Source organism: Panthera uncia (genome assembly GCF_023721935.1).
Source record: "Panthera uncia isolate 11264 chromosome E2 unlocalized genomic scaffold, Puncia_PCG_1.0 HiC_scaffold_19, whole genome shotgun sequence".
Taxonomy (NCBI): domain Eukaryota; kingdom Metazoa; phylum Chordata; class Mammalia; order Carnivora; family Felidae; genus Panthera; species Panthera uncia.
The window spans coordinates 3,409,122-3,431,442 of NW_026057588.1; the positions used below are offsets into that span (position 1 = coordinate 3,409,122).

General features: G+C 43.9%; 1 protein-coding gene across 1 annotated transcript in view; it reads right to left on the reverse strand.

Annotated features, from left to right (window-relative positions):
* Window positions 1–22,321, reverse strand: part of LOC125915821 (zinc finger protein 470) — a 46,599-nt gene that overhangs the window by 21,436 nt on the left and 2,842 nt on the right. The window contains exons 3-8 of the mRNA XM_049621846.1: window positions 14,998–15,124; window positions 14,721–14,816; window positions 12,762–12,925; window positions 12,022–12,136; window positions 11,131–11,226; window positions 2,903–4,310 (exon numbers count right to left, since the gene is read on the reverse strand). Coding sequence (XP_049477803.1) covers window positions 2,903–4,310; window positions 11,131–11,226; window positions 12,022–12,136; window positions 12,762–12,925; window positions 14,721–14,816; window positions 14,998–15,124 — 2,006 coding nt within the window. The remainder of the gene's footprint in view (window positions 1–2,902; window positions 4,311–11,130; window positions 11,227–12,021; window positions 12,137–12,761; window positions 12,926–14,720; window positions 14,817–14,997; window positions 15,125–22,321) is intronic.

A 22,321-nucleotide genomic window follows, 5' to 3' on the forward strand; every position in this document is an offset into this window, starting at 1 on the left:
TTAGGTTTTGCAAGCCACATGTTTCTTTTAATATATTGTGGACGGACAACTCTCCATAGAGGCATACATAGAATTTAATCTCTTTCTTCTAACCAGACAATACAGTATAGGATAATCACAATTTAATGAACCTGCTTGGCAGGATGCTGAAATCCAATTTATCATAATTACAACAATTCTGCAATAAACATTATTTACATCTATTTATTCCAACGGGACAAAACTCCTAGATCTAGAGTTACTGTTGCAAAAGGAATGCACATTTATAATGTTGGTAGGTCATACTATATTGCCATCCTGAAAGACAGGAGACCAACTTACACTGCTGATGATCAAGTATCTGTTTGCCCACACTGATGCCAATAGTGGATATTATCCAAATGTTAGACTGAAATCCATTGGAAAGCCAAGAAATTTTGTTTTAACTTGTAATTTTCTGATGAGTGAGACTAAGAACTTTACAGATTGTCTTTACTCATTTGAACTCTGAAACTGACATGCCTGTTGGGAATGCACTATTTTTTCCCACTGCTTTGTATGTGTAATAGCTCTTTGTTCCTAAATGACTTGTCACATAACTTGTATTAGTCTGTCAATTGTCTTTCACATCTTTTGGGGGCCTTTCACCATTCTGAAGTTTTAGATCTTTGTATAAGCCAACTTACTCTCTTGCCCATGTCTTCTAGGACCCGAGTTAGGAAAGATTTCCTCTTTTTTAGGTTGTTTCTTGCATATCACTTCCTAATTGGAAATGTTAACAACAATTTAAGTGTGTGTGTGTGTTTTTTTGACAGAATGGATAACCAATTGTCAAAACATAATTTCCCCCATAATGAAAAACCAGTCTTAGTTTATACCAAAATCTGAAATGCTAAGAAACCTATTTTTAAAATGTCCTGCTTGGTCATGATCTCACGGTCCGTGAGTTCGAGCCCCGCGTCGGGCTCTCTGCTGACAGCTCAGAGCCTGGAGCCTGTTTCAGATTCTGTGTCTCCCTCTCTCTCTGCCCCTCCCCTGTTCATGCTCTGTCTCTCTCGGTCTCAAAATAAATAAACGTTAAAAAAAATTAAAAAAAAAATAAATAAATTGTCCTGCTTATGCTTGCCACATTAGCTTTCCTTGTGCTGTTTCAACTAGAACTGTCAAAGTAAACATACCCTACGGGGATTCTGTTGTGAATGACAATTTACAAACACTTTAACAGTACTGAGTATTTCATCTAGAAAAACAGATTTCTCCTCTACTGACATTCTCATATTTCAATAATTCCTTTTTACGTCTATTCATAAGTTGCCTTGTAGTTTGTCTGGTTTTTGAAGTGAGAGTTGCATTATGCTCGCAGAAATGATTAGAACTTTTTGTATATTCTCTGCTACAGCGGGGTTTGGCAGACTTTTTCTGTAAAAGGAAAGAGAGTAAATATTTGAGCTTTGCCTCAATACTGACTCAACTCTGCCATTGTGGAGTGAAAGCAGCCACAGGAAATACGTGAACAAGTGAGTGTGACTGTATGCCAATAAAACTTTATTTACAGACACTGACATTTAAATTTAATGTAAATTTTCACGTTGTCACAAAATCTTCTATTCACTTGTTCAACCATTTAAAATTTTAGACCATGGGCCATACAAAACCAGTCAGTGAGACTTTGACCGTGAGTCACAGTTTGCTGAGACCTGCTTTAGATCAGTTTAGCTTATCAGTTGACAGTTCCTTAAAAGTTTAATGAGTTCATAGGGGCGCCTGGGAGCTTAGTCGGTGAAGTGTCCGACTTCGGCTCAGGTCATGATCTCGCGGTTCGTGGATTCGAGCCCCGCGTCGGGCTCTGTGCTGACAGCTCAGAGCCTGGAGCCTGCTTCGGATTCTGTGTCTCCCTCTCTCTCTCTACCCCTCCCCCACTCATATTCGGTCTCTCTCTCTCAAGAATAAGTAAACATTAAAAAAAAAAAAAAGTCTGAATTCATTTGTGAGCTCAGGTGATTTTAAATAGATCAGATCTTTCCAAATTTTCTAAGTCTTGAGTACCATGTCAACAGTTTTAACTTTGTGCATATAAATCTTGCATTTTTTTTTGTTTCAGCTCTTTTGTTCCAAGCGTACCACTCATCCATGTTCTCTACACTAAGACTGTTCTCAGATGGATAGTAAAGCTGAATTTCCTCACCAATAAAGTCGCATCACCTCACATTTATGCAGATGAGATGGAAAGCCACAGTTCTAACTCAACATTATGGAACCGAGTTTTAAACCACTGCTGGCCAAACCTCACTGACTACCTGTAAGCTACCTCGACGGGTGTCTCCTGTCCTCCTTCTACGCACTGTTTTATTCAGAGCTGACCCTGATGACTCTTCAATGTTCCCAGTGTTTTTTCAACACCTGGGATGAACCAGGCACCGTGCTAAGCGCATCTTACGGATTAACCAGTTTAAAGGATCCCAACGCAAGTTTTTATATGAGGAGTGATCTGTATTTACACTTTTAAAAAAATCAGGCTGACTGCAACGTGGAGAACAAACTCATAAAGGAAACAACAAAACCACACTGAACAGACAGAGGGGCCCGTGTTTGAACTACTGGAATAGTCCAGCTGAAATAACACTGAGACTAGGGGGACGACAGCGATGGCGGACCCCAGAGGAACCTGGGGAGAAGATCCACAGGACTCGATGTGGAAGGGAAAGACGGACGTGCTGTTGCCTCTCCATTATGAGTTCTTGGGTGAGCAAGGTGTGCGCTCTGCCTGAAGACTTTCCTGCTTTTCTTGTAGTTGTAGGATCTCTCTCCAGTGTGGACTCTTTTATGTTGATTAAGGTGTCCGATTTGGATGAAGGTTTTCCTACATTCTTTGCATTCATATGGTTTCTTTCCAGAGTGAATTCTCTGATGTACACTAAGGGACTGACGATGGCTAAAGGCTTTGCCACATGCACTACATTCGTAAGGTTTTTCTCCTGTATGACTTCTGCGATGACAAATAAGGGATGACTTTGTCTTGAATGCCTTCCCACATTCAATACATTCATAAGGTCTTTGGCCAGTGTGAAGCCTCTGATGTTGAGTACAGGATGAGTTATCACCAAAGGCCTTCCCACATTCGACACATTTGTAGGGTTTCTCTCCAGTATGAACTCTCTGGTGTTGAATGAGGTGTGTGGTTTGGCTGAAGGCTTTACCACATTCCTTACATTCATATGGTTTCTCTCCCGTATGAGTTTTCTGGTGCTGTGCAAGGTGAGCCTTCTGGGTGAATGCTTTACTACAAACCTTACATTCATAGGGCTTCTCTCCAGTATGAATTCTCTGGTGAGTAGCCAGCTGGGAACTGATGCTGAAGGATTTACCACATTCCCCACATTCGAAGGGCTTCTCCCCAGTATGGATCCTCAAATGACTAGCAAGGTGTATATTCTGCCTAAAAGCTTTCCCACACTCTTTACATTTAAAAGGCTTTTCTCCAGAATGCACTCTTTGATGTTGAGTGAGTGATGCATGATGGCTGAAGGCTTTTCTGCAAACATCACATTCATATGGTTTTTCTCCAGTATGAATCCTTTGATGCACAGTAAGGGATGAGCCATACCTAAAGGATTTGTCACATACATCACATTTGTAGGGTTTCTCTCCAGTATGAATTCTCCTATGTTGATTAAGTCCTATGTGATCACTGAAGGCTTTCCCACAATCGATGCAATCAAAGGGTTTCTCCCCAGTGTGGTAATATCTCCAATGACGGATAAGGGATGTGTTCTGTATGAAGGCTTTCCCACATTCAATACATTCATAAGGCTTCTTGCCAGTGTGACATCTCTGATGTCTAGCAAAGGATGAGCCGTCACTGAAGGCCTTTCCACATTCGTTACATTTATAGGGTTTCTCTCCAGTATGAATTCTCTGATGAACAGTAAGGGATGAGCTCTGGGTAAAAGTTTTCTTACATTCATTACATTTGAAAAGTTTTTTTCCTGCATAAATTCCTGTATGTCTTATTACCACTGAATTTTTGGGGAAATTTTTCTTCACTGAATCATGATTATGAACTCTCTCTTCTGAAATGTCCAAATGAAACCATCTTCCAGATTTGTTAAAAGTACGTTCTCTTTCCTTCGAGAGCATCTTGTTATGAGCGATTGTCTCTTGCCTGAATTGTGTCTCCTGACCTACCAGCTTCCTTTCAAACACACCCTCAGAATCCCAATTTTCTCTGAAAGTGGAACACTCCAAATTAGTGTTTGAAGTTCTGTCTGTTACTTCAGCAAATGAATCCTGCTTTAGAAATAATTCCTGGGTCTCATGTATAGATTGTTGACCTGAAAGATATCAAGAAATAAATATCTCCTTTATTGTGTGCTAGAAAAAAAAAAAGGAATTTGTTAAAAGGGAATTGTGAATGAATTCAGTGGTTGGTGAATTAAACCCTAATTAAACCACATAAACTAGGTGCCTTTAACATGTAAACATGGGGTCTACAAAGTATGTAAGTAAGCCCCAGGAGCCTAGGAGGGGCGAGTAGAAAAGAATTAAGTGTTTGTGGAATCAGTTACATATTAGGGGAAAGGAACTAGGAAAACGTTCTGCAATCACACCACCTAAAAATTCTCTGGCATTCATTACCTTTACTCTCTCTCCTGCCCTGTCCATCCTACTTCAATGTCAGAGCAGTCATCACATAACAAAAGCTATTCCAAGAAGCAAACCCAAAGCACAAAAAGGAGAACTTATTCTTTAACATTTACCACGATTATCTGAAGGGTTATTCCCCTACAACCAGAAAATGGTGTTTCTGCTAACCGCATCTTCTTTGATTAATTTTAACAAAACCTACATTACCAACTGACAGCGGAAGCTCAGTGGACATAGAATACCATTTTTACACCTACCTGCATGCTTTCACAGGCCTGACACTTCTCTGGCCATATATCAATGCACAGGACCTTGCAATTTAAGTTCTCAGTTTGAAGCAACTGTTTTTACAAAAACAATGAGCACTACCATTATATTTCATCACACCACATACACAACTGAACAAGCGTATGTCTTACCTCAGACTCTAACGCTTACGTGGAGGAGTGTATATGCCTGAAGTCCTTTTGTTAAAATCACTTAGCATGCACCCAAAATTTGTGCATGTATAGTTATATCTCAATAAATACATGTAGACGGAAGTGGTAATGGAGAGATGATGCGGAGAGTCAAATGTCTGGGAAAAAATGATCTTAAAAAAGGGAAAATAAACTCTTTTTAAATGACATCTAAACACTAAAAGTTTTCCTTCTTAGATTGGTAAAGAGACAAAGATGCCTGCTTTTCCAACTTCTACTCAACACGGTACTGGAAGTTCTAGCCAGAGCAATTAGAAATAGAAAAGGCATCCTAGCTAGAAAGGAAGAAGTAAAACTGTATGTGTAAATGGTGTGGTCCCATATATACAAAACCCTAAAGAATCCGTGAGAAAAGTATTAGAGCTAATAAATCAATTGATCAAAATTATAAGATACAAGATCAACACAGAAAAATCAATTGTACTTCTATACACTAGAAATGAACAATCTGAAAAGGAAATTATGAAAGCGATTCCATGAAAGACAGCTTAAAAGAATGAAATATTTAGGAATAAATTTACCCAAGGAGGTACAAAACTGTATGCTGGCAACTATAAAACATTGCTGAATGAAATCAAGAGGACATAAATGGGAAGACATCCTATGTTCATGGATAGGAAGAGAGCAAGAAAGAAAGAAAGAAACTCAAAGAAGACCAAATTTGTGATGTGGTACAAATGGGATGATATACATATTAATAAAAAGAAAAAACTATCAGGAAAACAAAAGGTCAACATAAATGAAGACTTCTACGAAAGCTTCTGTGAATAAAGATACCACCCGACTTAAACTACTGCATAGTGAGAAGAAACAGCATGTGCGAACTAACAGGCTACACAAAAGTGGGAACAAAATGTATCACGTTTTTGAGACAGGGTTTATATTCATACTATATAAAGGCAAGAAAATATGACCCAACAGAAATGTAGGAGATGAGTATAAAGACACCATTAACAGAATATGAACTCTAAATGGACTTAAATTTTTTTTAACGTTTATTAATTATTGAAAGACAGAGAGAGACAGAGCACAAGCAGGGGAGGGGCAGAGAGGAGGAGACAAAGACTCCGAAGCAGGCTCTGGCTCCGAGCTGTCAGCACAGAGCCCGACACAGGGCTCGAACTCATGAACCGTGTTATCATCACCTGAGCCAAAGTTGGTCGCTTCACCAACTGAGCCACCCAGGCATCCCTGAACTCTAAATGGATTTAAACTGCCTATTTCTCAACACTACAAGTACTTGGGGAAATGCAAATTAAACGAAACCTCCATTTTCACCCAAGAGCTTCGCAAAAAGTAAAAAAATACAAAGTACTCGCGACTGGTGAAGATGCCTAGAAATAGGTATTCTTATATACTGTTCCAATGGTATAGCATCATATCCATGAAACTTTTTTTTAAAGAAAATGTATACTTTGATCATGTACAAACTGGACCACAGCTTATTATAGGTAAAAACAGGAAAACACCTAAATGTTCAAATATCCTTAACAGTAAACCAGTTAAGTAAATCATGGTACATCTACTTATTGTTATACTAGGCATCCATCAAAACAATGATGTAGGGGCGCCTGGGTGGCTCAGTCGGTTAAGTGCCAACTTCGGCTCAGGTCATGATCTCACAGTTCGTGAGTTCGAGCCCCGCATCAGGCTCTGTGCTGACAGCTCAGAGCCTGGAGCCTGCTTTGGATTCTGTGCCTCCCTCTCTCTCTGCCCCTCCCCCACTCACACTCTGTCTCTCTCTCAAAAATAAATAAACTTAAAAAATAAAAATAAGAATAAACACAAAAATAAACTCAAAATGGATAAAGGACCTGAATGTGAGACAGGAAACCATCAAAACTCTAGAGGAGAAAGCAGGGAAAATACCTCTCTGACCTCAACTGCAGCAATTCCTTACTTGACACATCCCCAAAGGCAAGGGAATTAAAAGCAAAAATGAACAACTGGGACCTCATGAAGATAAAAAGCTTCTGCACTGCAAAGGAAACAATCAATGAAACTAAAAGGCAACCAACGGAATGGGAAAAGATATTTGCAAATAACATATCAGACAAAGGGCTAGTATCCAAAATCTATAAAGAGCTCACCAAACTCCACACCCGAAAAACAAATAATCCAGTGAAGAAATGGGCAGAAAACATGAATAGACACTTCTCTAAAGAAGACATCCAGATGGCCAACAGGCACATGAAAAGATGCTCAATGTCACTCCTCATCAGGGAAATACAAATCAAAACCACACTGAGACACCACCTCACGCTGGTCAGAATGGCCAAAATGAACAAATCAGGAGACTATAGATGCTGGCGAGGATGTGGAGAAACGGGAACTCTCTTGCACTGTTGGTGGGAATGCAAACTGGTGCAGCCACTCTGGAAAACAGTGTGGAGGTTCCTCAAAAAATTAAAAATAGATCTACCCTATGACCCAGCAATAGCACTGCTAGGAATTTACCCAAGGGATACAGGAGTGCTGATGCATAGGGACACTTGTAACCCAATGTTTATAAGAGCACTTTCAACACTAGCCAAATTATGGCAAGAGCCTAAGTGTCCATCAACTGATGAATGGATAAAGAAATTGTGGTTTATATACCCAATGGAGTACTACGTGGCAATGAGAAAGAATGAAATATGGCCCTTTGTAGCAATGTGGATGGAACTGGAGAGTGTTATGCTAAGTGAAATAAGTCATACAGAGAAAGACAGATACCATATGTTTTCACTCTTATGTGGATCCTGAGAAACTTAACAGAAGACCATGGGGGAGGGGAAGGAAAAAAAAAAAAGGTTAGAGAGGGAGGGAGCCAAAACATTAGAGACTCTTAAAGACTGAGAACAAACTGAGGGTTGATGGGGGGTGGGAGGGAGGGGAGGGTGGGTGATGGGTATTGAGGAGGGCACCTTTTGGGATGAGCACTGGGTGTTGTATGGAAACCAATTTGACAATAAATTTCATATTTAAAAAAAATTAAAAAATTTAAAAATTTAAAAAATTAAAAAAAAAAAAACAACAAATACAATGACGTAGAACTACACACATCAAGTTTCCGAGGACAAAAATGGAAGGAGAATTTATAAAAGAAATAATATATTAGACTACATAAGAATGTTTAAATTTTTACAAAATTACAAAAAGGTCTAATTAAACAAAAACCCTTATTACTGTATATGAAAAAGTTTGAAACAATACATCAAAGAATTAGTATGCTGACATAAAAAAAAATCACTGGAACTGTTAAGAAGTTCTGTTAAGATAAGTTCTGGAACTGTTAAGACAAGAATAGAGAAATAACATAAATGAGGAACATTTTACAAAAGGATAAAGAAAAGAAACAAATGTAAAAAAAGTATTCAATCTCTTTCACAATAAAACAAATAACTTTTGGGAATAGTCTTTCACCAGACACTAAGCGGGCAATCCCACCAGCATAGCCAGTGTTATGAGAAAGCAATTACACCCAAACATCAAGTCATCCAGTCACTGCTTCGAGTTGCTGAAAGCAAGCGAAACCTTCAGAGCCTAACAGACGTTCATACCCAGAGATGCAGCAATCTCAGAAAGGTATAGCTTCCACTTACATAAAGATACTGTTGCAAGTGTGTGTGTGTGTGTGTGTGTGTGTGTATACATACATATATATTTTTTAAATGTTTTTATTTGAGAGAAAGAGACAGACAGAGAGAGAGACAGCAGTGGAGGGGCAGAGAGCCAGTGAGGGAGAGAGACAGAATCCCAAGCAGGCTCAGCGCTGTTAGCACAGAGCCCAACATGGGGCTCGAACTCATGAACGATGAGGTCATGACCTGAGCTGAAATCAAGAGTTAAATGCTCAACTGCCTGAGCCACCCAGGCACCCCACAAGTATATTTTTGATACTAGAAATGTGAAGTAACCTAATTGAGAGATGGGAAAAATGACATGGAATGCATGTGAAAAACATCTGTATGCATGGCTGAATATACATGCTGTAATTCTGACTACATGAACGATACGTGTTATCATGACTTGAAGAAGTCTACAGTTGCTTTGTTAACATATTGTGATTACAGGTCATGGTTTAATATTGTTTCCAAACAGGTGATGGGATTACATTTTCTACAAATCATTTTCTTTTTTCAAGTTTTATTTATTTACCTATTAAATATTATTTTATTTATTTTTTTATTTTAGAGAGAGCAAGCGCTCATGCATGTGCAAGCAGTGGGGAGAGGCAGAGGGAGAGAGAAAGAATCTTAAACAGGCTCAGTGGGGAGCCCAATACGGGGCTCGATCCCATGACCCTGGGACTGGTTGCTAACCAACTAAGCCACCCAGGCGCTCTTCTTGTTTTTTTAAGATTTTATTTTTATAATCTATTTTTTAGAGTTTATTCATTTTTTTAAAGTTTATTTATTTTGAGAGAGAAAGAGGGAGAGTGTGCATTCGAGTAAACGAAGGAGAGGCAAAGAGGAGACAGAATCCCAAGCATCTGAGCCATCAGCACAGAGCCCAATGCAGGGCTCAAACTCACAAACAGTGAGATCATGATCTGAACTGAGATCAAGAATCAGACACTTAACCAACTGAGTCACCTGGACGCCCCTTAATGTTTATTCATTTGTGTGTCTGTGTGTGTGTGTGTGTGTGTGTGAGAGAGAGAGAGAGAGAGTACGCACGCGTACAAGCAGGGGAGGGGCACAGAGAGAGGGGGACAGAGGATTGGAAGTGGGCTTGTTGCTGTCAGCACAGAGCCCAATGTGGGGCTTGAATGAACAAACCTTGAGATAATAACCTGAGCCGAAGTCATATGCTTAACCAAGCCACCCAGGCACCCCAAAGATTTTATTTTGAAGTGATTTCTACACCCAATGTGGGGCTCAAACCCACAACCCCAAGATCAAGAGTGGCACACTCCACCGAAATGAGTCAGCCAGGCACCCCTACCTACAAATCATTCTTTTTTTTTTCAATGTTGATTTATTTATTTTTGAAAGAGAGAGAAAGAGAGAGAGAACAAGTGGGGGAGGGGCAGAGAGAGAGGGAGACACAGAATCAAAGCAGGCTCCACACTGTCAGCACAGAGCCCGACGTAGGGCTCGAACTCATGAGCCATGAGATCACGACCTGAGCCAAAGTTGGACACGTAACTGACTGAGCCACCCAGGCACCCCACAAATCATTATTTTCTGAAGAAATTTCTTTTCTCTCCCTTCTATATCAAAAGAGGAAGAGAGGGGCACCTGAACGGCTTAGTTGGTTAAGCATCTGACTCTTCAGCTCCGGTCACGATCTCATGGTTCATGAGTTCGAGTGTGCATCGGGCTTTGCGCTAAAGGTGCAGAGCCTGCTTGAGATTCTCTCTCTTCCACTTTCTCTCTGGCCCTACTCCACTTGATCTCTCTCTCTCTCAAAATAAATAAACTTAAAAAAATTTAAAAAAAAAAGAGGAAGAGGCCCTCCACATATATTCTTGCAATCCAATTTCTGCCCCCGCCCACCCCCCCGACTGAAACAAGAAAGCTACTAGGAATCAATCATCTCTGCCTCTGCAATGCCCTACCAGAAATTCTGCAAACTCTACTTCGTTCATTCACCCATAAACATGTCTCATCCCTTCCACTGGAGGGACCATCTACAACTTCAACGTATGCGTAACTTCCCTCCCTCTCCAACTACCTTCCAACGCCAAGCAGGATGGCACCCTCAAATAACTCTCAATTTGTGGGTCTTACAGGAGCGGATGCTCAATGAAATGAGTGGGCCATGTGATCACAGAAGATGGCTCAGAAGTACACTGGGGTCAGGACAGGGACGTGTAAGGGACTGAGCACCTTTGAGTGGCCAAGCAGAGGAAGAACATACGAGGAATGAACTATCACCCGAGACACAGCAGCAAAGAGGGAAAGAGAGTACTTTTGAAGCCCAGACCTCCATTTCCTGTCCAGACCTGAAGAACTCGGTGAAGTCCTGTGGGTCTCCTGAACCTCGGTGAGGACCCGGCCCCACCCGCAGCAGCGATTCGGCCCAGGCCTGCCGCACTCACCTGACCCCAGGCCCTTCGGCAGCTCTCTGTCCACCATCCAGGGCTCCTTCTCTTGCTGCAGCAGAGAGACCAAGTTGGCCTTAGACACACAGGGCCCTGCACATGGAAAGACATAGGTTCTGTCACACACATGACATTCTTCTTTTCTATTAAAAAAAATTTTTTTTTAATGTTTATTTATTTTTGAAAGAGAGAGAGACAGAGTGCGAGCGGGGAAGGGGCAGAGAGAGAGAGAGGGAGACACAGAATCTGAATCTCAGGCTCCAGGCTCTGAACTCTCAGCACAGAGACCAATGCGGGGCTTGAACCCACGAACCATGAGATCATGACCTGAGCCGAAGTCAGATGCTTAACCGACTGAGCCACCCAGGCGCCCCTTTTATATATATTTTTTGAAGTTTATTTATTTGGAGAGGGAAGTGAGAGAGCACACACAAGAAGGAGAGGGGCAGAGAGAAGGAGAGAGAATCCCAAGCAGACTTCAAGCTGAGAGCGTAGAGCCTGACATGGGGCTCAATCCCATGAACCACGAGATCACGACCTGAGCCGAAATCAAGAGTCAGATGCTTAACTGACTGAGCCACCCAGGGGCCCCTTGACACTCTTAAATCGAGAACCAGTTCCTTGGTTTTGAAAGAAAAGTGTTTAATTATAGTAAGAAGTAAAAAGGAAAGTGAGCAGTATGTGAGACTCACCGAAGACGATGCTTCAAGCACAATGAAGATACCAACTACCAACTCTACAAATGTCAAATTCTCATCTTCAGAATCATGACAAAAATTTAGCTCAACACTTCAGAAGACCCCTCCCTGACCTCCACAATTCAAAACCAAGGAAAGGAAGTGGCGGGTCCTGAAGACGGGTCCAGATTGAGGAGAGGGACATCCTTACCTACGGACCCCAGGTCACTACGATTCTCCCACATCACATTCTTACAGAAACTCTTCTGAGCTGGGTCCAGCTGCTGGGAGAAGTCTACGGCCATGTTCGTGATGGTCACCAAGCCCTGAAACGGTACAAACACACTTTTGGATCAAACGGGCTCACAAGCCGGCAGTGGCTCTGGGAAGGTGTGTGACAGAGGCTGCCCGTGCCAAGAATTCTCACTTAGGTCCTGAGTGCTCCGGGTCACATAATGACTGGGCCCGGTCATACTGTATACATTTGGGGGAAAAAGACAAAAATAGGAGAATCTGTTTCTGCCATGGGTGATCTATAATCCTGCAGAGGAGGACGAACTTACACACAGTATGAATTTCCCAAGGCTGACTGAAGGTCTCCCCACCTTCAACTTGCCCAACTCGACAAGCCTGCAGGTTTTTTCTCCCACATAATCTCTGAAGACAAGGGAGGGCGGAGATCCTGCTCCAAGTTTTCTCACGTCATGGCATGTTGAATGTTTCTGATTGAGACACGCTGGTGTGTGGCTCATGACAACTGAACCGCCCCCCTCTTCTGCTGCGCATCGAGACCGCGTGCTCTTCCTTCTGGCCAGATCCTCTGTCTACAGGAAGCACCCTATTCAAATGGGAACTTCTCCCGAACTTACTGGACTCGTGGTCTCTCCCTCAAGAAGGGTCTCTTTAGGAAGGCCACTGTGTCTTAGCTCAGTGGTTGATCTCCTGACTTACCGGCGGCCTCTCAAGCAGAGCACCATAATCCAAGTCTTCCCCTAATATGGAGCGTTCCAGACTGTGGTTTGTGAGTCTCTCCATGATCACCACCTGGGACAACTTTTCTTTACAGCTGTCCTTCTTCGCGGGTAACTCCTTGGTCTCTGGCCCTGCCTCCAAATCTGAAAGGCATTAAGAAACCGAACCTTTCTCCATTATGTAGTAGAACGAAGAAAAATTCCAAAATGTAATCAGAGGAATTAAGATCCTCAAAATAACATAATGTATTGAAAACTTTCTTTTTTCTTTTTTTAATTTGTTTTTTTTTTTAACGTTTCTTTACTTTTGAGAGAGACAGAGACAGAATGCGACTGGGCTAGGGGCAGAGAGAGAGGGAGACACAGAATCTGAAACAGGCTCCAGGCTCCGAGCTGTCAGCACAGAGCCCGACGCGGGGCTCGAACCCACGAGCAGTGAGATCATGACCTGAACTGAAGTCGGACGCTCAACCGACTGAGCCACCTAGGCACCCCGAAAACTTTCATATGACTAACCAACCTTCCAATCCCATGTTTATGTAGCTTTAGTCCTAAAGGATACAATATGAGCTTTCTTACGTAGATATAAGATACCAGGTGGCTGATATAAACAAAGAGAGAAAGGAGGCTAAGGGAAAAAAAAAACTGCTATACGATCCTTATTTCGGCAGTATTAAGTAAAACTCACTTTGACTCTTTCTCCATTTTTCCAGCAAAAATTTCTTCTGTCTCTTTTTTAAACAGTGCCTCTTTGATTACAATGCTAACTAACAAAAGTTCCAATCCCGGCTTTAGAAGTTCAAGTCTTCATAACCAACTAGAACCTCAGCAAGACATGAAGGATTGACAGAAGGGAAAAGCCATTGTTTTAGAAAATCCAGGGAACGTGAGCTAGTATGTTAAATGGAAAAGTTTCACAAAAACACCCTTCGAGCTCTCCTGTGCCACAGGACGACCCACAAGAGTTGTCAGAAGTTGTATCTGCACAGCCTGTCCTGTTCTGTCGATGTAAACCCTTCCCTTGAAATATGATTGGAACAAAGGTATCTTACAAGAGTCTCAATTCTTTGGAGATTACTGCCATTTCCTGCTGTAACGACCTCCGAGAGCAGTCTAGAATTCCGATCTCTTGTCTTACTCGATCAATTTGTTCCAGAAGTAACACAGTAGTTGAAATACCTGTATCCCCACGTGATAGAAATATCATTACAGTATCTGTAAGACTCGTCCCCTGAATCAGAAGCAGTGCTCCTGTCCCCCGAGAGCCAGTCACCCAGCTGTCCGCGCCTGTCTGATGACAGCCTTCCAGACCCATCCCCTGGCCTGCCGGTCTCTCTTGTAATTCTAACGTTTCTGCCAAAGACTGTACTCTCATTCTGGTTTCCCTGGCTTCAAACTGGGAGTGATTTTCCTTCTTCCTCTTACATCCCTATTGATACTTAGCATACATGGGACAGCACTTTCTCCTTCACGTAAGCCATGGATATACACCTTACTTCTCATGCGACACGGTTAATTCCTTAAGAGCTTACAGTCATCCACCAAGCAGCATCTGATGGCCTCACTCATAACCGACAAAAAAAGTCAATGAGAGAAGTCTATACAAGAAGTAGCCTTTTAATCAAAGAGAAATAAGATAGTAAAAATGACACCGGAACCAGCCAAGGATTTTCCAAAGAACGGACATGATTATGTAAGCCTGAACGACAAAAGGTCTTAGAAGGAGCAAGGAAAAAAGGGGATCCAGGGCCGGAGCAAGAAGTCTTGTTCGCAGGAAGGGGAGCAGAGGCGGAGAGGAGACAGGGGAGCCCATGCTCCAGAGGCCTCAATGCTCCCCCCACGCCCGGAGGCTCAGGAATTGCGTGCTGACCATCCTACGCACCTAGGGCCCGAGCTGTGAGCCGCAGGGGCCTCACCCCAGGAGGTCTCCCACACTCACCTGGGCCCCGGCCTCTTGTCAGCCTTCTCTTCACCATCCAGGGCTCTTTCCTCTGTTCCAACGAGGAGATCATATCGGGCTTGGAAACGCAGAGTCCTACGTACACAAGAACAGGAGGCGGTCATGCTGTGCGTCAGTGCAGACCCGAGGTGCGGGCCCCTGGGCCTGAAGAAAGGGCGACAGAGCAAGGCCCGGTGCTAAAGGAGCAGAGGGCTCTTAGTCAGGGCAGCGGCCGGGGGGAGAGGTGGCAGAATGAGGGGTGGAGGGACACCCTTACCCAGAGAGGCCAGGTTCCTGTAGTTCTCCAACATCACGCTCCTGTACAGGTTCCTCTGAGCCGAGTTCAGCCACTCCCACTCCTCTTGGGAGAAATCTACGGCCACGTCCCCGAACGTCACCAAGCTCTGCAAGGACAAAACCGCAGTCTTGTTCAATCAGTGCTCATGCCCCGACAGACTGGGCTTGTTATGGGCTGAGTTGTGTCCCCCAAAGTCATACGTCGAAGTCTAACTCCCAGTACCTCAGAATGTGATGGTATTTGGAGACAGAACCTGAAAAGGGGTTGTTAAAAGTTAACTGCAGTCATGTGGTCGGGCCCGAATCCACTCTGACCGGTGTCCTTGTAAGAGGAGGAAGCCCCACGAGGGAGGCAAGTGCACAAAGGGAAGACTGGACGGGGACACGGCAGAGAGGGCGGCCGGCTGCAAGCCAGGGAGAAGCCTCAGAGAACACCAACCCTCCCGGCACCGTGACCTGGGACTTCCAGCCTCCAGAACTGACCGGGAAGATAAATGTCTGCTGCCCAAGCCTCCGGTCTGCAGGATTTTGTTACAGCAGCCTGAACAGACTAAGACAGGGGTCTAAGGATTACCTTCTCCTCATCTGGGGTAAGAGACTATACAGATAAGGAAAAACATGCAGAGAAAAGAGAAAAACATGGAGGCAATTTTGTGCACACAAGAAAAATGTGATGTCAATTCAGATCAATGAATACGGAGGCTCAACTGTCCCCATGTACAACGGGTGTCAGAGTATTTTTTGACACGAGGGCAAGCGAGGGGCCTGGATCAGCACAAGAATGGGGGGAAATAAATCTGAAGATGAACCTCAAAAGGCACAGAGGACTAAACCCCAAACTAGGTTCTAAGGATTTCTATTTCACTTTCAGTGCTCATTAGATGTGGGGCATTTGTGGTAAAAACAAAAAGTAAATAAATCCACTAACAAAATCCTCTTTTCCGTTTTCTGAAATAAAGAGGAGTGTTTAGTAAGAATGACAAGTACTACAAAATGCCTTTAAGAATCAAGGTGTCACTGGGGCACCTGGGTGGCTCGGTCGGTTAAGGGCCCAACTCTTAGTTTTGGCCAAAGTCATGATCTCACAGTTTCATGGGTTCAAGCCCCACGTCGGGCTCTGCACTGACAGTGCAGAGCCTGCTTGGGATTCTTGCTCTCCCTCTCAATCTCTGTCTCTCTCAAAATAAATAAAAGAAGAATCAAGGTGCCGACTTCGAGAAGCTGGGAAGTGTCGAGGACGAGGACATACCGAGGAGGTACATGAACACGTTTGTTGCTCATCTCATCCAGAGATGGTGGATTTTTACGTAGCAGACTTTGATGATTTCAGCACAGAATTCGGACACATTCCAAGGTATTTTAAACATTAATTTAATTCAAACTGTGACCCCGGCAATCTGTGGCTTTGGCTTCCCACTAGTGGCTGTCGTCTAGGTTTAGAGGGCCAGGGGCCCTGGCATTTTAAAAGTCTACACTCAAGCCAATAAGCGAGCAAGTCTGACCACCCACAAAGCCTGAACCCAGACCGCAGCACACCCCAGCTCCCCAACCGTATGACGGAAAAATCAACAAAACCCCAGATTGTGATGCGGACTAAATAAGGGAGCACAGGCCCAGCGTGCAAGGGCCACATGTACGTGAACGTTAGCCACGATGCTGCCAACCAAAGGGTGAGCCTTCTCGCTTACAGCTTCACGTAATTCTACTGGAAACAAAGTTCCTTGGAGGTGTGGTGTCTGTTGAATAATTTCTATCGTGCCCTCTTTGACCCACACCATTTCTGAAGGTATTCTTAACTGAACTGTGTCAAGACAAGTCAAACGGGTTCTGTATTGTAACCTGCGTGAAGACAGTAACCTTGACGCATAAATCTCCTAAGTGGGAGGCTGAAAGGGCCCCCACCACAGAAAACACCCGGGAATACTTGCAGGAAACAGCCCAGAGCTGCTTGGTGTGCTCTAAGCAAGCGACACGCTCATACACCCACCCGAGCGCTAGTCTAAAACGAATGCTGGCCAGCTCTCAACAACAACTTTGCGACAATAATTTCGCAAGCCAGAGCATCTGACTTGAAAGCAGAGGAACTGATTTGCTGGCTGAATAAGTAATAAGAGCGCTAATTCAGAGCACCCGGATGGCTCAGTCAGTTAAGCAGTTGAGCGTCCAAGTCTTGATTTCAGCTCAGGTCATGATCTCACGGTTTCATGAGTTGGAGCCCTATGTCAGGCAACGTGCTGACAGCATGGAGCCTGCTTGGGATTCTCTCTCTCCCTCTCTCTCTGCTCGTCCCCAGCTTCCGTGAGCGCTGCCTCTCAGAATAAAGTTTAAAAAAAAAAAAGAGTGCTAATTGTGCTGAGCTCTCTTTCCCTGGGTTGTTCATATCCATGTGCGCCAGCATGTAAATGCCTTCAAATTCTGAAAACTGTGCAAGGCTCGGTGGCATCTTTGAGTATACTGAAACTCAAGCATTTCGAGGCAGGTGCAGAGCGAAATAAGCCAGACACAGAAGAACAAGCATTGCACGATCTCAGTTATATGTGAAGCTAAAACAGTCCAACTTACAGAAGCAGAGAGTAGAATGCCGGTGGCCAGGGGCCAGGGGAGGAGGAAATGCAGAGGTGGTGGTCAGGCGCACAAAGTCTCACACAGGATGAATGCGTTTTGGAGACGTAATGTATAGCATCACGCCCATAGCTAACAATACTATGTTGCATCCTTAAAATTTGCTAAGAGGGCAGATGTTAGGTTGAGTGTTCTCGCCACCAAAAATAACAATGATGACGATGATGAGGGCAGGAGGAAACTTTGGAAGGTGATGAATAAGCTTATGGCCTTGATGGCGGGCATGGTCTCACCAGGACACACTTTCCCTCAAACTCATCAAACTCAACACATTAAAAATGTGCAGCTTCCTACATGCCAATCATACCTCAACAAAGTGGCTTAAACACAAACAAAAAACCCTTTCCATACAAATATTTTAAACTGTGTTCAGAGATACAGGTGCTTGGACATATGCTACTGCTCTGCTTTTCTTCTGACCTGATTCTAGAAGCCGGGTTCTCATGGATTCCAGCCTTACAGTTCTAACTACACGCTCCCTCCTTGCACTTCTTTATTTTCTGGACATTCAAATATTTCAAAAATCTTCCAGATATCTTTTATTAAATGAAACAAATTACATAGAATAGAGTATATGAATTATACACAAATTACAACACCTTTTTAAAAATCTATAGTATCTCTACAGCATCTTTACAATAACTTCATAAGTCTGTTGGTACAAGAGAAAATGGTACCCATTTTTCTAGCCTTTGTTACTACTTGGTCATCGGTAACAAAACCGGAATTGGGAGCTCCTACAAAGAAGAGTGTAAGTTCCAGTATTTTCTCATATTTGCCAACTGGGTTTTTTGGGGTTTGATTTTTCTTAGTAAGAAATGTCCCCTTCTCCACCTCTCTACTCCTATGTTCCAGAGAGACCTAACATTAACAGTATAACCTTCCAAGTAAGACATTTTCTCAGTTTATACAGACTGCCCTTTATGTACAGAATCAATGGCTTCAGTTAGTGCTGTGGTCTGAATGTTTGTGTCCCCCCAGAATCCACACACTGGAATCCTAACAGCCAGTGTGATGGCATCTGGAGGTGGGGCCTTTTGGGGGTGCTTTGGTCATGAGGGGGAACCCTCTCAAATGGGCTGCGTGTCCTTATAAAAGAGACCCTAGAGGGCTCCAGAGCCCCCCATGTGAGGACACAGAGAGAAGGCGCGACAGAACAGGAAGCGGGTCCACATCAGGCACCACCTACAACCTGCCAACAGCGTCATCTTGGCTCTTCCCAGCCTCCAGAACGTGAGAAATGAATGTGTGCTGTATAGAAGCCGCCCGCTCTGTGGTGATCTGTGAGCGCAGCCCAGAGTAAGAGAGCCAACAAAAGTCTTTTACTGTAAACAGCAACAATTATCGCTCACAACACTTGTAATAGTCCAGACACAACTCTGAACTCACTCAACCCCCACAACCCTGAGGGTTGGTACTATCCCCATTCCCCTTTTACAGATGAGGAACAGAGAGCTCTAACTTGCCCAAGATCGTGGAGTCAACTGCAGAGCCAAGATCTGGAACCCAGCAGTCTGGCTCCATAGTCCACACCCTTAACCTCGACATCAGGGATCAGCAAAGTCTTTCTGTAAAGGGCCAGAGAGCAAACATCTTAGGCCAGACAGCTTCTGTCACGACTCAACTCTGCTCTTGCAGCACGAAAGGTGCCACAGACGATGCCTAAACCACAGTGCTATGCTGCGAGGAGGTTTTGTTTATGGGCACCAGAACGTAAACTTCTATAATTTCCACATGTTATGACATACTGTTTGTCATTTTTTTTCAATCACTGCAAAATGGGAAGACCATTTGTAGCTCACAAGCTATACAAAAAGAGGTGGCGGGCCGGATTAGGCCAGTTTGCCAACTCCCGTCCAATGGATACATTAACACACATCATCTAAGGTGCTGGTGTGTACGTTTCTAAACCACCGTGACACGAGGGTGCTGAGAGCTAACACTTCCTGAGATCTTGCCAAGTGTCAGGCACCTTTACTCTGTTCTAGGCACTGTATCTATACTCACTTAGTTAACCCTTACAAGAACCATACTAGGCTGGCGCCATGATCATTCCCTTTTTTTTTTTTTAATTTTTTTAACATTTATTTATTTTTGAGAGACAAGAGAGAGAGTGCAAGCAGGGGAGGGGCAGAGAGAGGGAGACACAGAATCCGAAGCAGGCTCCAGGCTCTGAGCTGTCAGCACAGAGCCTGACGCGGGGCTGGAACTCACGAACCGCGAGATCATGACCTGAGCCGAAGTCGGACGCTTAACCGACTGAGCCACCCAGGCGCCCCAGATCATTCCCTTTTTTTACAGACGAAGAAAACGTGGTCGATTAAGGTGCCTTAAGGTCACACAGCGATCCAGTGTTAGAGCTAGCTTCTGAACCCAGGCAGCCTGGCTCCACGGTCCAAATCACACTATCACGCCTCTATTAAAAGGTTCCACGGTGACATCAGCCATAATGCTGATGACAGTGAAACAGGATCCACAAGGCAATACGGCTCTCAGATAAAACAAATTTTCTTCAACTCACGTCCGGGTCAACCCACTTCATTCAAGGGGACACAGCACTCTCTCAAGTGTGGGGGTCATGTTCTTACTCCCGTTGTTAGCGTGCAGACTTCCAAAAGGGTTTTGACATGTCACACCACACCATAGAGAAGACATAAGATACACCTGATACAAGAATTGGACCCGGTGGTCTGACTCTTAAAGACGGGACAGGGGTTAAAACAAACAGAAAACAAAAGCGATGCTATCCTTACACGAAAATACTTTGTATTAATACGCTATAGGAAAAAATGAACATAAATATTCTATAAGAAAAAATGCATTCAAGAGGGGTTTTTTTTTGGTACCATTCAATTAATTTTTAAGGTACATGAATGAAAAACTGGTCATTTTGGCGGGGAGTGGTGAAGTCTACTCCCCACCCCCCCCATACCATAACAGAAATTCTAGTTTTTGAGGCTCTGCTGCTGTTCCATCCAAATACAGCTGCTGAAGTATTCCAATTTCGTGTAACAAACTTTAATCCACAAAGTAAGAAAAAGTTTTAGGAATGTATTCATAGGAAATACTCAGGGATGAAGCGCATTCTCAGGTATAAAAGTTATTATCATGCTACATTAAACAGCAAAACATCAGCTACAAGAGAAATTTAAGACTTACACACTCCCCCACCAAATATTTTCTGAATCCAGCACTGGGGTGACTGCCCACAATCGCTGTCTGTGTCATATGTACTCAGAGCAGAAAACCAGATGTATTAAGTAAATATATAGTGCGTTCAAATGTGCTAAGAATTAAAAAAATAAAAAGAGTAAAGTGGGGGGGGGGGGTGCCTGGGTGGCTCAGTCGGTTAAGCGTCCGACTTCGGCTCAGGTCATGATCTCACGGTTCGTGAGTTTGAGCCCCAAGGTGGGCTCTGTGCTGATGGCTCAGAGCCTGGAGCCTGCTTCCGATTCTGTGTCTCCCTCTCTTTCTGCCTTTCCCCTGTTCATGCTCTGTCTCTCTCTGTCTCAAAAATAAATAAAAACATTAAAAAAAATTAAAAAAAAAAAAAGAGTAAAGCGGAGAAGAAGGTGTGGGGAATTTGGGTGGGAAGCTCTGGAACTGTGGACAGAGGGATCAGGAAAACGAGAAGGCAATTTTTGAGGAAGCAAAGTGTGATGAAGGACAGTAAATGTCAGAGGTCCAGGGGTGCCTGGTGGCTCAGTCAGTTAAACATCTGACTTCGGCTCAGGTCATGATCTCACAGGTCATGAGTTCGAGCCCCACGTCGGGCTCTGTGCTGACGGCTCGGAGCCTGGAGCCTGCTTCAGATTCTGTGTCTCCCTCTGTCTCTGCCCCTCCCCTGACCGCTCTCTCTCAAAAATAAATACTTTAAACAAAAACAAAAAAAAAAGTCAGAGGTCCAAAAGTCCAGAGGCAAAGTCATGCAGGGCCCCGTCAGTACGTTAAGGATCTGGCCTTCATTCAGGGAAGCCACCGGAGGGTTCTGAGCATGGAGTGACACAGCAGTTGGGACACACACACACACACACACACACACACACTCCCTGGTTGCTACACTGGGATACACTGCAGGAACACATGTGGGAGGTGTCACAGAAGCGGAGTCAAGGGGCCAACAGTAAAATAACCACTGAGGCTGTGATGGGGGCAGTGGGCATAATGATAATCATCAGATTCTGAATACAATGTGAAAACCTCAGGTTCGAATACAATGTGAATGTGAAAACTGCACTGACAGGGTTTGCCACAAGCCAAACATGGGAGGCAGAGAAAGAGAGGAGATAAGAATCACCCCTGAGTAACTGGGAGCATGAAACTGCCACTGGTCTGAGACAGAGACAACGGTGAGAACAGCCAGGTTGGGGGAAATCTCAGAATTCGGGTCTGAATGTCTTGGGTCTGAGTTTTCCGTTGGACATTCAAGAGGAAGAGTCAGGTTGGATACACAGGCCTGGAGCTCAGAGGAGAGGCTGGAGCTGGAAAGGCAAATATGGGAGAAGCCTGCCCGTGGCTGGTTTTTACAGATGAGAACTGACCTCCTCAGTAGAAGGTGTGCAGGTGGACTAGGAGAGCCAAGAACACAGTCCCAAGGCATGCCGACAGGTGTAGGTCAGGGAGATGGGGAGGAACCAGCAGTGAGAACAGAGCGGTCAGGGAGGTGGGAGGAAAGCCAGATG